This window comes from Thermobia domestica, chromosome 15, assembly GCF_964235325.1.
Source record: "Thermobia domestica chromosome 15, izTheDome1.hap1.1, whole genome shotgun sequence".
NCBI classification, from domain to species: domain Eukaryota; kingdom Metazoa; phylum Arthropoda; class Insecta; order Zygentoma; family Lepismatidae; genus Thermobia; species Thermobia domestica.
This window is the reverse complement of record NC_137468.1, coordinates 16,607,238-16,621,291: the sequence shown is the minus strand read 5'-3', so window position 1 is coordinate 16,621,291 and position 14,054 is coordinate 16,607,238. Positions and strand designations below refer to the sequence as shown.

Here is a 14,054-nt window from a genome sequence, read left to right as displayed (position 1 = left end):
GTAAAAACCCGGAAATGCCTGATTTTTACTACTTCCGGCTTAAATATTATCTTCATTAACAATCTCGATTTATAACTTCTAAACATCTACATTCTTCAATAAAAAGATGGTGATCCATCAAGTTCTTGACAGTTTTCGTCTTCCGGAGCAAATACACAGACAGAGTAAATATATAAAGGAGTATTGGTAAACCAAACTCCATAAAGAATAGAAAAAATACCGCTTAAATTTTACCTGTATTATTTCTTCGACCATATCTGTTCCCGCGACCATTCCTTGGGAGACAGAATCCACGGAAAGCATATGGCCAGAGTCATCCACGGTCTCCAGAACTACTTCAGCCTCCGGAAGAGTGTGTTGGATAATTTCTTCGTAGTCAGCCTCCCCGTCATGGGCAGCATCGTTTTCATTCATTTGCTCCGCCTTCATGACTCCTTCGCTTTTAACAACATATTGCCTACAAGTATATTAAAAAAAAAAACTATATAGTGAAAGCTCCGAATAACGGACTCCGATTATCTGTCCGTAAATGAGAGATGTCCGAGAAGTTTCACAAATTTAGATTACTCACAGTTCATGTAATAACTGAATGCAGTATCCAGTAAACAGACGTTAATTACAATAAATGTAAATATATATGTAAAGAAATGTACTAATATCAAACATGGTACTGCGCTCACATTTCGAACTACTGAGGAATCAGAAGAAATATACAACTCTTTAACCTTTTCAGGACCAATGGCTCAAGGGCAGAGCCAGCAGTTTAAACCTCCGTAGCTCGATATTTAATTAACTTGGAGAGATTATTTACCTGTTTACCTCTTCAGGAAGGATGAAACGTTGTGCATTTCATCCACATTGGGGGTCCCACAGAGGAAGGGTAGGGGAAAAAGTTGGGATGCTTTTAGTTTCCCCCTCTCCCTCAGCATTCTGGGAAGAGGAACTCTCACCCCAAAGGAACTACAAGCATAAAAAGTAGTATCATTAAAGATAACTGAACATACTAACTGTTGATACCCTGTGTATGGCCATTGGGCTTGTGAGTGGTGAATGGGAAGAGTACTAACTAACCTTTTTACCAGTGTATATTTTTTATAAAAGAAAAACATATTACTTGAAAATTGTGGGACGTTGACAACACTGTTATTTGCCATACGTCAAAAAATAGTTACATGTACGTCAGACATTCGGTACAATCACATAAAAAAAACGAAAGGCGAAGATACAATGGCAAGGTAGAAAAAAATTCGGAACATTGTACCTAAGAGAATTATATATATATATACATGTATATATATATATATATATATATATATATATATATATATATATTGTCGTCTACCCTGACGTTGGCAGCCCTAGCGACTCTCCTATTTGTCACAGAGATATCAGCCATAACTCGTTGAAAAGCTTATGAAACAGACTCTAACAAGGTAACTTTTGTGCCTCCCATGTCCAACCCGTAAAACAAGAAAAAAAACCCGCGAAAAAATATACATTATGGAAGATTAGTAGATTAAGAATGTGGGAGGAAACGGGAGCTCCCCGAGAAAACCTACGGACACGATATTGTCCACCACAAACTTACTTGGCCTGGGATCGAACCAGACCTCACGCACCAGAGGTAAACGCTGTACCACTGAGTCACAGTGCGACCTATCATAAACCAAGAAACAGAAACAAAACTAATTTACTTTTGGTATAAAGCTTCCGTTACACGTCGTACTCTATTGGGAAACACTATTGTGAACTTCAGATATTCAGTTACAATCTAAAATACTTTCATTTTATAAAATTAAAAGTGTTAACGGCAGTTTTTCAGTACAATGTTAAGTTAACGGTACGGATTAACGGTTTCTGTGCATGAATTCATACTGACGATAAGTTCATTATGCACAGAACTACTTTTCTTATAATTATATCGTGTCAATATGCTTGGAATAGGAAACTTGCATACACATCCTTACAAATAATCAGTAACTAACTTTCATTATGAAACTGCTGGTAAATTTTCGGTCACGAATACCACCTTCATCCAAGCATTCTGGCTGAGTCGCCAATTACCTACTAAGAACCAACGACACTTTTAAAGCATTCATATCTAAAAGGCTCCAAACCAGGGTTGGCAAAAACCATGGTTTTTATTGAAAAAAAAACAAACGTTTTTTTGGTTTAAACTCTTTTTTTAAAAAAATAATAATTTGCTCTATGTATTTATATCATATATGGACAGAAATAAGTTTTGTTTCGCCTTGGTCTTATTATGCAACAACCGAGTTATGCTGGAAGGGGTCACATAAGCTTAAAGCGGAATCCAAACCGCTTCTCGGCTTACATTCAAGAGAAACTGTCCTCCATTTGGACTCGAAATCGGGACTATTTGGCCACAAATGCGATACGTTTGCCAACTCACTCACGAAGAACTCCTGATAAAAATACGTTGTACTGATCTTTCCATACTTGTTAATATAATAATCAAGAGTCATTTCAGAAGGACGAAAAGATAAATAGTTAAGTGAAACTATTATACACAATTACATATGGACAATTCATGCAGAGTACAGAAAAACTAATTTAGCCAAGGTTAATTAACTACGACTTTTATTAGTCCAAGTTAAAGGAATACGACTTAATTTACATTTCAGTAAGAAAAATGAATAAAGATACGAATTATTTTAGTCCACTTTGGCTCTGACCCATTTATACATAAATAGATACCAAAGATACTTCTGATTAAATGCCTCTCGTGGTTTGTATGACTCCCTCCCCCTTCCAAAAAGTACGGCACTTCGATGTATTTTATCCAGAGTAAACATTATTAAAACGAAACAATATTTAGAATTTTTCTTTGATTGCAACTGCATAACAATAGTAACAAGCTATTAAAAATATCACAAAAGAAACATTCCTAAACTTATAAAAACAAAAACAAAAGTTGCTTTCGTAGTATAATCTCTTTGAGTAATGAATGGGGAATTTAGGTCTGAACACGAATAATGTACGGGAGTAAAACGTGATAACTAACAAATGTGTGTTCACAATTTTACGAACACTTACACTTTTACAAACATTTTCCGTTTTTTGGTTTAAACCACCTTGGTTTAAATCAGCCAACCCTGCTCCGAACACGACATCCCCAACCATCCAAAATCCTACACGACACACACACACACAAACACAGACACCGAAAAAAAAAGTAAGACAGACTCAAAAAGACATTGAAAAATTCTTACATTTTTATAGTAGGTTCGTTAAATATTGCTACGAAAAATCACACAACTAAATTTACAAATTACAAAAGTACCTGTTCCCTTGAATCGCCTTGCTTTTCTCCTCTTGGCGTCTTGCTCGTTCTTCATTCTCTTTGTTAAACAGTTCCACCTCCCTTTGGATACCTTCAAGCTCATCCACATCGCAGGCATCTGAAAACAACGTTATTATTTTTAATACGTTTTATTTACAAACCAATTCATTGGTTGACTGATTAGTTACAATTTAACGTCCCTTTTTAACATCGAAGCAAGTATTTTTACTGTCGATCGAATCCAGGAGCAAGCACAAGCTCGTTAGTCATCTGACCACGAAGGCGCACGAAAACCAATTATACGAAGTGAATAGTACATAACTTTCAAAATATTTTTTTTTTTTAAAAAAAAGTAAAAATTAAAAATAAAGAATAACTTCTGACAATATTAGGTATCAACACACGAAACTTACAACGAAAGAGATATTGATATAATGTCCTACCACCCGCAGTAAGTTTTGATATAAACATTTGGCGAGAAGATCTACAATAAACACCTTTCCTTCCAAAAAAGAACAGATTGACTAGAAATATATCACGGCCATGTCGAAGTCAGCGACAAAAAGTACAGAAAACAATCGAAATACCAAATAAAACTAGTACTCTTCCCTCCCCCCTAACGAAATAATACCCTATATCTCGGATACTTCATCGAATATCCAGTATCAAAGACTGTAGCAACTTAAGACATATTCACTATACCTCCTAAAATGCTTAAAGCTTTTACTTCAGTGGAATTTAATAGTTAACTGTATTCTTGGAGGACTCCCATCTGTATACGCTCTCCACCCCCCCACCCCCTTAAAAAAAAAAAAAAAAAAAGAGCTTAATGTAACCACTTAGCAGCAACAGATTTTACCTATTTCAATTTATTTTGCAGGTTAACTACGAGTATTTTTATCCACTTCTTCACGTAGTACTCAGTTTCCCCACATACAAGCACCAACCAAACGAAATCTTTAGTAAAGGAGAGCGTACACTGTGTACACAATGTACTGTTTCGTAACTTTTTAAATTATTTTTGTGTTATTCATTTATGAATTTAAATCAGTCAATTTTTGAGACATAAATTAATACAAATATAATTCAAGTAGAAAAATGGATAACTACCATAACCTGAAATAGATTGTATTTATTGGCAGTAATAAAAGAAAAAAGTGAGATGCATCTTTTCTATTTTCTTTACAGAAACATACAAGAATTTTTAGTAAATATTTGTATATTATTTACGAATAAATAACCTGCACGGAGGGAGACCTCCTGGCATATGACTTCTTGTTTATTATTTTATTTATTTTTTTAAATAAAATTTAAAGGTTTAACTTACGGAATAAATTTAGTAGGTAAAACAGCCTTACCCATCATTGTTCTTAAATAGTGATATTAGTATTAGCAACAATGCAATCTAAACAAGCTTAATCAGTTATTTTTTACTTTTTATCTTCCTAGCCGTTTATATATGTTGTTTGGCCTTTCACCTGTTCTATTAATATCTGAATTTGTTTTTGTTTTTCGCTTACAATAATCTTACAAGTCTTTGCTTCCTGAAAAGTGAATTTTTTTCATTCTTTAGGAAGTATTACTTAAACTTATTTTTACAATAGTATACTAAATTGTCTTTTTTTTTTTAAAAAAAAAAATACACATCCAATAGTCCAAAATCATATCACGGTACCCAGTGGTGCCCACCCCCCCTCATGTCCATCACGCACCCCCTTCAATTGTCTATCCGTAGGTGTTCTTCCATGAAGAAAAAACTTTTCGATTAATTTTTACACCCCCTCCAACATATTTATATAGATTTTTAACCCCCCAAACATTTCAATGACGCAGTTTGCGTCATAGCCCCCCTTGTGGGCACCCCTGCGGTACCCCTTCCCCCAAAATTACAGTTAGCTATTAAAACATGTTAAAGAACTAGATTAAAATAAGTTACGTTAAAAAAAAAAAAAAAATGAACACTTCAACTGAAATCAAAGGTTGAAGCATGTGAAAATCCTCGTGCTACATACAGTCTATGGTCCTTGATAAGGAATATTCGATAAAGTATCCGAAATATTGGATATCATTTCCTTAGGAATATAAATAAATAAAAAGAACTTCCCTGTGGCTAAGCGCGTAGCGTACGCGCCTTTGGTGTGGGGCACTCAGTTTCGATTCCCGGTGGGAGCTATTGTGGTTCGGATTCCTCGTTAAGCTGTAGATCCCTGTCTAATATAGCCTCGCTGCTGAAAGGGACGCTAAACTAAAAATCAAATAAATACATACATAAATAAAAATAAAATTACAAAAATAAAAGTCAGTACTAATTTTTATTTGGTAATGCGTATATCATTCGCTCTATTAGTCATAATAAAATAGCACTAAAAAAATACGTATCAATAAAAAGTCTTGCCTGTTACAAGTTTAAAATATACAAAATTTATCTCTATCTTAGAAGACAGAAGAAAAATAGAAGTTTGGATCACGGTTGGCAAAAATCATGGTTTTTATTGAAAAAAAAAAAAAAACTTTTTTTTTGGTTTTAACTTTTTTCTGTTTTTGTTTTTGTTTAAACCAGGTTTTATTGGTTTAAATAATTTGCTCTATGTATTTATATTACATATCGACAGAAATAAGTTTGTTTCGCCTTGCTGTTATTATGCAACGACAGCGTTATGCTGGAAGGGGTCTTATAAGCTTAAAGCGGGATCCAAACAGCTTCCCGGCTTACATCCCACAGAAATTGTTCTCCATTTGGACTCGAAACCGGGACTAATTGGCCACAAATGCGATGAGTCTGCCGACTCACTCACGAAGGACTCCTGATAAAAATACGTTGTACTGATCTCTACATACTTGTTAATATAATTGTCAAGAGTCATTTCAGGACAAAAAGATAAATAGTTGCACAAGTGAAACCATTATACAGAATTACATATAAATCGTGAAACTCCCGCGTTAACCATTGTGAGAATCCTGTTATTATTTTAAATGCAAAGCAAATTCTGTTAATGCTTTGCATGTAAAATCTAAGGTCAACGTATCATAATCAGTACTCTAAAACAGGTATAAATTCCAAATTTAGTATGTACATATCATTCAATAAAATTAAAACGAAGTCCAATCCAAGCTAATGTTGGAAGCTACGTAGGCAGTCGATAAATTTTGCCAATGTCTATCAATACATTTAGGCAACCTTTGCTTCTTTATAAAGCAACTAGCATTCAGGCAAGCAATTTGGCTTCGTTTCGTATGTTTAGGCTTAACATCTTTATGTAATACCGAGGTTATAAAGAAGACTTTCGCTTTAAACTGACATCCAAACCGCTACTTGGTTTACACATGAAAGAAGGGTTATGGCTCGACCGAGAATTGAACATGGGACACCTTGATTAAAAGGTGAAAAGGAGATAAAACTAATGCAGATGGTTTGATATGTGGAAACGTCACTGCATAAAGTGGGATCGGGGTTTTATCCTACGCTTTGTTCCATTATGTGGATTTGACCCGTTAACCACCCTTTCCTTGCAAATACCGGGTCACTACAACCATCAATGAATACAAGTGTTGACGTGTGTGTTTCGCACGAATATGTGAAAGCGTATTCAACTAAAGCACTAAATTCGCTCATTGAAAATAAATACTACAAAACAAATTAAAGACATAAATAAAAAAAAATAAGGTTAACACCATTAATCTTTCTTATGTGCCTTCCTTTTCAAAGAGAACACTAATATCAACAATTACTTTATGTATCATTCCAGGAAAGTTATCATCTGACAAGGATTCCTAGGACATATAAAAAGTTAGTGATGTTAAAAAAAAAAGCCAGCTTTTATTTGAATAAATTAAAAAAAAAAAAAGTTTCCGTCTTTTGAACAAAATCAGTTCATCATGAAATTCGCAACCGTTGTAACATACACATCAGGTTATTACTATAAATGTTAGCAATTTATTTTTCCCTCCTGCAAGGGATAATGTCTACAGATCTTCCCTAAGTTTGTAAAGGGAAACTCTGTTAAAAGTATCGTCACTATTCCCGACAGGAACGTCATGTTGACAAACAGATACTGCCATTCCAAAGTCTGTTTCATTACAAATAAAACAACACATCATCCGTTATTTTGCGTATTTTGCAACTGAAAATGAGAAAAAATCCATTTCCAACATTTCAGTTCTAAACAACCAAAACAAACAACAAAAAAAAAAAATCATCCATAATAAAGCCATTTTTTATCTCTGGCCCCTGAACTTTAGGTACTATCCCAGAATTTGCCTGACTGTTTTGAGTCTTCAGACAGGACGGTTGGCTCAGGATTTGAACCCTGAGCGTACCAGGGGATTTCATTGCTATTACATGTTACATAAAATGCTCAACGTCTTTATTACTCTAGAAAACTGTGTACCTACTTCCTTCTAGAAATCGAAACATAACCGAGTGTCAATGGTGCAAAACTGTGTCCCACGAAACACGAATGGGGTTTTCCGGATTCCTTGTGCGGTTTTTTTTTTCTTTTTTTTAAGTTAGTCCAATGTCTCATGATTATGCACCGGGGAAAAAGAAGACTGATTATCAGATAGATAATAATAGTGGCATAACGAAAGTGGGAGGAAACGGCAGAACCCCGAGAAATCCCATGTACACGTTTGTTTATCATAAAGTGCACTTAGCGGGAACTGGGATTCGAACTAGGAAGACGTGCCAGAGGTGAAACACCATGAATACTTAAATGGTATTGTAAGTAGTAATATGGCTTTAAGTATACGTACAACATTGAATAAAACCCAATATTGCGCAATAAAAGCCACTGAGTTTTTTTTAAATTAAAAAAGCCACGGTTTTTCACAACCCTACGTGTGAGTCAGAGAGATTCTAAGTTGTTGTGTCCAGTTTGTGGTGATCATTTGAAAGTTAGCTGACCTGACCTATAACAGAATATATTCTTCATAAATCGAGCAATTCATTAGTAGATTCATCATGAAGTTCTTTTAATATCTTACATGTTTGCATTTGGCGTTACTACATATAAGAATATTATGCATGAATGTTCATTTACTGTGACATTAAATTTCAGAATTGTGAAAATTTTTGTAGAGAGTTTTGTTATCAAGGCTCTTCTTCACATTAAAGTATCAAGTACTTATTTAATTTATTGATTTTCATTTAACGAATGACATATATGACTTAATGTACTTTTCGTGCTACACATTAATACTAACTCTTCGTAATTCATTCTATTCATTGTTCTTTGAGGAGATTACTGGGCTTTTCCCCCCACTCAAGTATATAGTTTAACATATGGTTTTTGCTATACATTCAATGATATCTACTGTGTGTTTTTACAGTAGTCTTTGTGCATTACTTCACTTACTTGTAATATACGCGTTAGTTTACTTGGTTTGCGTGCGAGCGCGTTTGGTGCACGTCGTCCTGGATTCGATTCCCGATATTAATGATATAAAAATTTAACTTCACATAATTCACTTTTATTAATTGTTCGACTAAATTTTGCTTAAAGGTTTCGAGGAATACTAATTTTAAAAAATTGCTTTTCTAAGATTGCAATATAATGGTTAATTCTTGGTTCTTATGAAGTATGTTGTAGGCTTTTCAGGAGTCGAATTATGTGGCGGTTCTTGGCATAGTTCTTCTGGTTACTATTTTTAACACGGAATATTTGAAATTTTGATCAATTTAGAACTACGTTAAAAGAAGATCAGTTCTAAATATCAGCACTTCAAACAATCATGTTAAATAAAGAAAGAATTACAGCCGGAACCACAAAGATTTCTAATATATTCGAATTCAGAGGAACTGATTCTTCGGAACATTTAAGGAACTACTCCGAGGAATCAGTTCCTTAGCAATCGAATCACTGAACGGTTCATTGAATGAAATCACTAAAATAACATCTTGCCTTTTTGTCTCCCAAACACACACCGTAACAGGGTGTCTACTAAAATGTCAAAATGGAATTTCGTGACTTTTTCATTACCAAACCATAAAATTTTGTAACATTGTCAAGTGTGAATTTGGGTGCGAATTAGGCCGAATTTTCATACGGTACATCCGATAGAAGCATACTTTGGATGCAATTTGGTAGCATCTAAAGCCGATCATAGACATTTTTGGTGGTGAATTTTGACGTTTTATAGAAAAAAAAAATTGCAGTCTGCACTTACATTTGTACAGATAAAAAAAATGGTGACCTAAAAGCTAAATATCATTACATTTTCATGACTTACATGACCGTTTTCTGATTTCGTGACTTTTTCATGACTTTCGTGACCGATACACACCCTGCCGTAAATATACTATATATATACATATATAGCTGTGGTAAACCAAATTCCTTAAAAATAAACGTACAAGAACGTTTAATGCGTAAGAGAACAAGAAGCATTGGTTTTCTTGTGAATAATGAGGTTTGTTTAAGTTTTACAATTGGAAAAAGAAATCATATATATTTATTTTTATTTGCGGGCCAAATGAAACATTTGTGGGCATTCATTTGGCAGTTAATATTATCAAAGCTATAAACTAACCATTAAATTAAAGTTATTTTAACACAAACACGCAGAACAGTAAACGAAAGCCAGAATTCTAGAGTTAAGTTTCAAAGTTGGCCGTCCGTTTGAAGCCAAATTTTGAAAATTTATCTGGAAGGAATGCATAATTTGCTTGTTTGTGTGCTTGATAATTAGAAAGGAGAGCGGAAACAATGTTATTTTTCCTATATGTTGTTATAAACAAGGAACTATTTGGCAAGCGGAGACACTACTTCGCGCAGGGTTACCGCATAGTTGGATTGTGGGAAAGTAACTCGCATTTGTATTCTAAACACGGCTGCTGGTGTACAGAGGGACTCCAGTCGGTATCCTTACGCAGAGACGAGAAATTACACTCCATTAATTTTAACAAAATGGGTCCAAATATACCTAACCCTAAGCTGATCCGACCCTACCCTATTTATTCCTATCTTACTCTACCCTACTCTATTATAACTTGGGGATCGCGGTAGTTCAGTAGTAAAGTGTTCACCTTTGGTGCATAGGGTTCCTGGTTCGGTTCCAGCTCGCGTCAAGTGAACTTTGTGGTGGACAAACACCGGGTGCGTGGCTTTCTCTAAGTTCTCCCGTTTCCTCACTTTCATTTCTCATCATTACCGTCTCCTTTAGCCTGGCCGGCATAAGCGAGGGACGTGAAACTTAAAGATTTTATTTTTTCTACTATATCCTTTTAAAGCTGTCCTAAAATTGAAGATTTTTAAATTCTCGTAGCTGGTATTACGCTTTTTGTTGAAAGCCAGGCGGACGACCAACTTCGGAATAAATGTCTTAATTAGCAATAACATTAATGTTGTTCATAAAACTGTTTAGCTATGTAAAATTGTAAACTTTATATACCAAAGACATGGAACTAATTGTATGATATTCGACGACCAAAACAATCTCAACCATGGAAGTAGACTCAGAATCAGTTTTACGAAAGATTTCGACAATTGTAGCGGGATTTTGTAGTAAGGATGACTAAATTATGTATAATGGATAATTTCCTTGTACGACAGTATCCGAATATAATTCCTACTTCCTTGCTAAAATCCAAGTAGAACATCAGTTCATATTGTTTGAAGAACATATTTATAATAATATAACAAAAATTGAACTAAGACAGTATTGCTAAATTGTGTAAAGGAGTTCCAATTGATTTTGGTTGTTTTCTTTTTTCATTATTATGCCTAATCGATATACCGGCAACGCTACGAGTTTTGCAAACTGGTGACACACTTTATGACAATTACATGGAATCTTGAATATTACGCCGAACTGTTTAATAAATTTACATGAACCATTAGTGGAGTGAGAAAAATTGAGAACTATGACAAAATTTACGCATACAATCTTATTCGCCAGGAACTCTCATGGTCTGGAGTCGAACCACGGACCTTTCGCACCAGGTAAGCTTTCTTACCACTGAGCCATTCATTACTTGTTCGCAAGCCATTATCCATTTATTAGTATAAGAATGTAGACGAAATGGTGTACAACAAGTATACTTAGTTATGTATTAACATTATCAAGACCCAGTGTGATCCAGGCTCTATTCTGTCAATATAACTCTTGCATTATCACTCTATGAGAAATACACAAGTATTTCTCTATATAAATAATCAGTACACTGCAGTACTGTAAGCGGCATTGTGTATACAATTTTTATGTTTACAAATTAACAAAAATCAACTTTATTGAAAGGTATTATGTATAGCAAACTTATGTTCTATGCAGGACTAAGAATCGTATGTTTTAACGGCTCATCATTAAAACAGGAGTTCGATTTCAGCATAAAATAACCTGAAGTTTTATGAATTACTTCTGCACAACACATGAATGACAGAACTAGTACTGCTACAGTATAAACTTACATTTTCTACTTATGCCTGAATAAACAACACTCCGCTATAAACAACAAAACTCACTATTATCGGTGTTATTTTGTTTACAACTTTATTACACGTGATTTGTATAAAATGACGAAACAAAAGACTGACGCCATTTTGGAATAATACAAACACCATTTTGGTTTATAAAGTTGCCTGTATTGCAATATTTACTTATTATTTTGTATATATTTGGAATATCCATTGCAGGAACATTCAATTTATAACTTGTCTGACACAATTACTTGCAACAACGAACTCCGGTTCTATTGATTGACCTTCATTTGTTAACAAAAGAGGAGCTCTAGGCTCAAACACAAGACGATCACGTATCGTCTTTAACCATTCTATAAACCACCCCCATTGCACATTATTTTTTAAGACTGTAATGCTCACTTACCGCCACAAGTTTGTTCGCCGTTTTGAAGGTTTAAGGTGGTAACATCGGGGTTATAATTCCCAGGTCCATTATCAGAAGACATCCTGAAGTGTAAAGATGCAACGCATACATGGCAGAAAAATTATGCGCAGAACAAATGACTATCTCTCTGCGCATCAGAGGCGGTTTAAATTGGCGGAAGGATATCGACATTGCGCTATGCAGTGATTGAAGATTGGTCCATGGGCTCAATGAGCAACAGCGAAGTGAATGACTTTAACAATACACAGCTAATATTTATTATTATTATTATTTGCTATTGTTATTGCCCGTATTTAAAAATTAAAAGAAGATGTAGTGTAGAACTGACAGTTAAAGTATTTCTATTCGTATAATTTTAAAAGCAAATAAGTAACACAAAATATTGGCTGTTTATTTATATAGCTTTGATTATCTCTCGCTGTAATATTCTGATAAAATAATGTATCTAGTTTTACTTTATAAATTAAAAAGTTAAAAAAAAATAAGTTAATCAAATGGAAATTCCAATAACAGCAAAAATTCATTCATCGAATTTGATTTTTCGTTCCACCCAAAACATGGACATGCCCCTTGGGACATGTAAGTGCACTGCTTTTGGTATGAATAGTTTCTGCCTAATCTTTAGGATAGACCAAAAAAGTCATTTATTTAGAACTTTTTTTAATCGATAAATAAAATTTTAATAATTGATTAGGAACTGTTAGATTATCATGTTAAATAATTGTTAGATTGTTTTTATTTTAATAATTATTTACGAATAATTGTTAGGTTATTATTTGAATAATTGCTCGTGAATAATTGTTAGATTATTACTTGAATAATTACTCATAAATAATTATTAAATTAACATTATTTGAATAGTTAGTCGGTGTACTTGTTTTGGGGGTTAAAAAGAAACGGCATTCTATCATCAGTGTTCGAAGGTTTCCCTTTTAAAAATTTGCTCGACTGATAAAAAATTTTTCCCTTATCAAATTTCCCCTACTTTGTTGAGTATCCAATTCCTATAACAGTAGTTATGTGATAAGCAAGGGCGCCGATCCTGGGGGGGAACCCTCCATATCTCATGTGGGCCCCTATTGTATTTATGAATATACAATATTTGACATAATTTGAACGCAATTTGTCTTAAAATCCTCATATATATACCTTCTGCATCTGAATGGGCCCCCCAAATTTACGGAGAAATCAACGCCCTTGGTGATAAGATTTATTTACCTATGTCAAACGAAGTGCCAACCACATTTGTTTTATTCATTTGGTTTTTACTTCTATTTTTTACCTTTTTCTTTCCTTTTTTCTTTTACAAAAAATACAAATATATCTAGCCAGCAATGTGTACAATTTAAACTACTTTGAACAGACACATACAAACAATTCCTACTGTATTAGTTTCTTTCTAAAGAACAGAAGAAAATTTAAGTATTTATATTAGTCGATTAGTCAGCGTGAGAATTTACTTGGATTTTTACGTTTTATCGAAAAAGTACCCTTTTCCCTTTTGCTAAATTTATCTACGAAATTTCCTTAGATTAGGAAAGCAGTGTGAAGTTTAAGGGGTGGGTGGAGATAAAGTGAGTGAGTGATTGATTTTTACGTCCCGTTCAGCAGCGAGGCTATATGAGACGTGGACCTACTGATTAACGTGGAATCCGAACCACATGAGCTCCCGCCGGGAATCAAATCCGGGTCTCCCGTGCCAAAGGCGCGTTCGCTAACCGCTTAGCCACGGAGGAGCTCCGGTGGAGATAAAGCGTCATACTTTTTAGATCGGACATAACAATACGCGATAAAATCAGCATCAGGTTCAGAGGTCGCTCTTACCACTCTAGGTCTCCCCAGGTATTATTTTTTGGTTACGAACGAAACTCACAATATCCGTTCCTACAAGTGAAAACATATTTTCTTT

At 34.4% G+C, this 14,054-nt stretch overlaps 1 protein-coding gene across 4 annotated transcripts in view; it reads right to left on the bottom strand.

Moving 5' to 3' along the window:
- LOC145672096 (uncharacterized) overlaps positions 1-12,284 on the bottom strand; it is a 76,552-nt gene extending 64,268 nt beyond the window's left edge. For 2 of the 4 annotated variants that reach the window (XM_081741360.1, XM_081741361.1), the window contains exons 1-3: positions 12,125-12,284; positions 3,305-3,422; positions 235-457 (exon numbers count right to left, since the gene is read on the bottom strand). In XM_081741360.1, the coding sequence (XP_081597486.1) occupies positions 235-457; positions 3,305-3,422; positions 12,125-12,206 (423 nt within the window). In that variant the 5' untranslated portion in view covers positions 12,207-12,284. Of the gene's footprint in view, positions 1-234; positions 458-3,304; positions 3,423-11,709; positions 11,861-11,898; positions 11,945-12,124 lie in introns of those variants that run through there. The other 2 variants (XM_081741362.1, XM_081741363.1) reach the window with 2 other exon arrangements.
- Between the last annotated feature and the right edge of the window lie 1,770 nt (positions 12,285-14,054).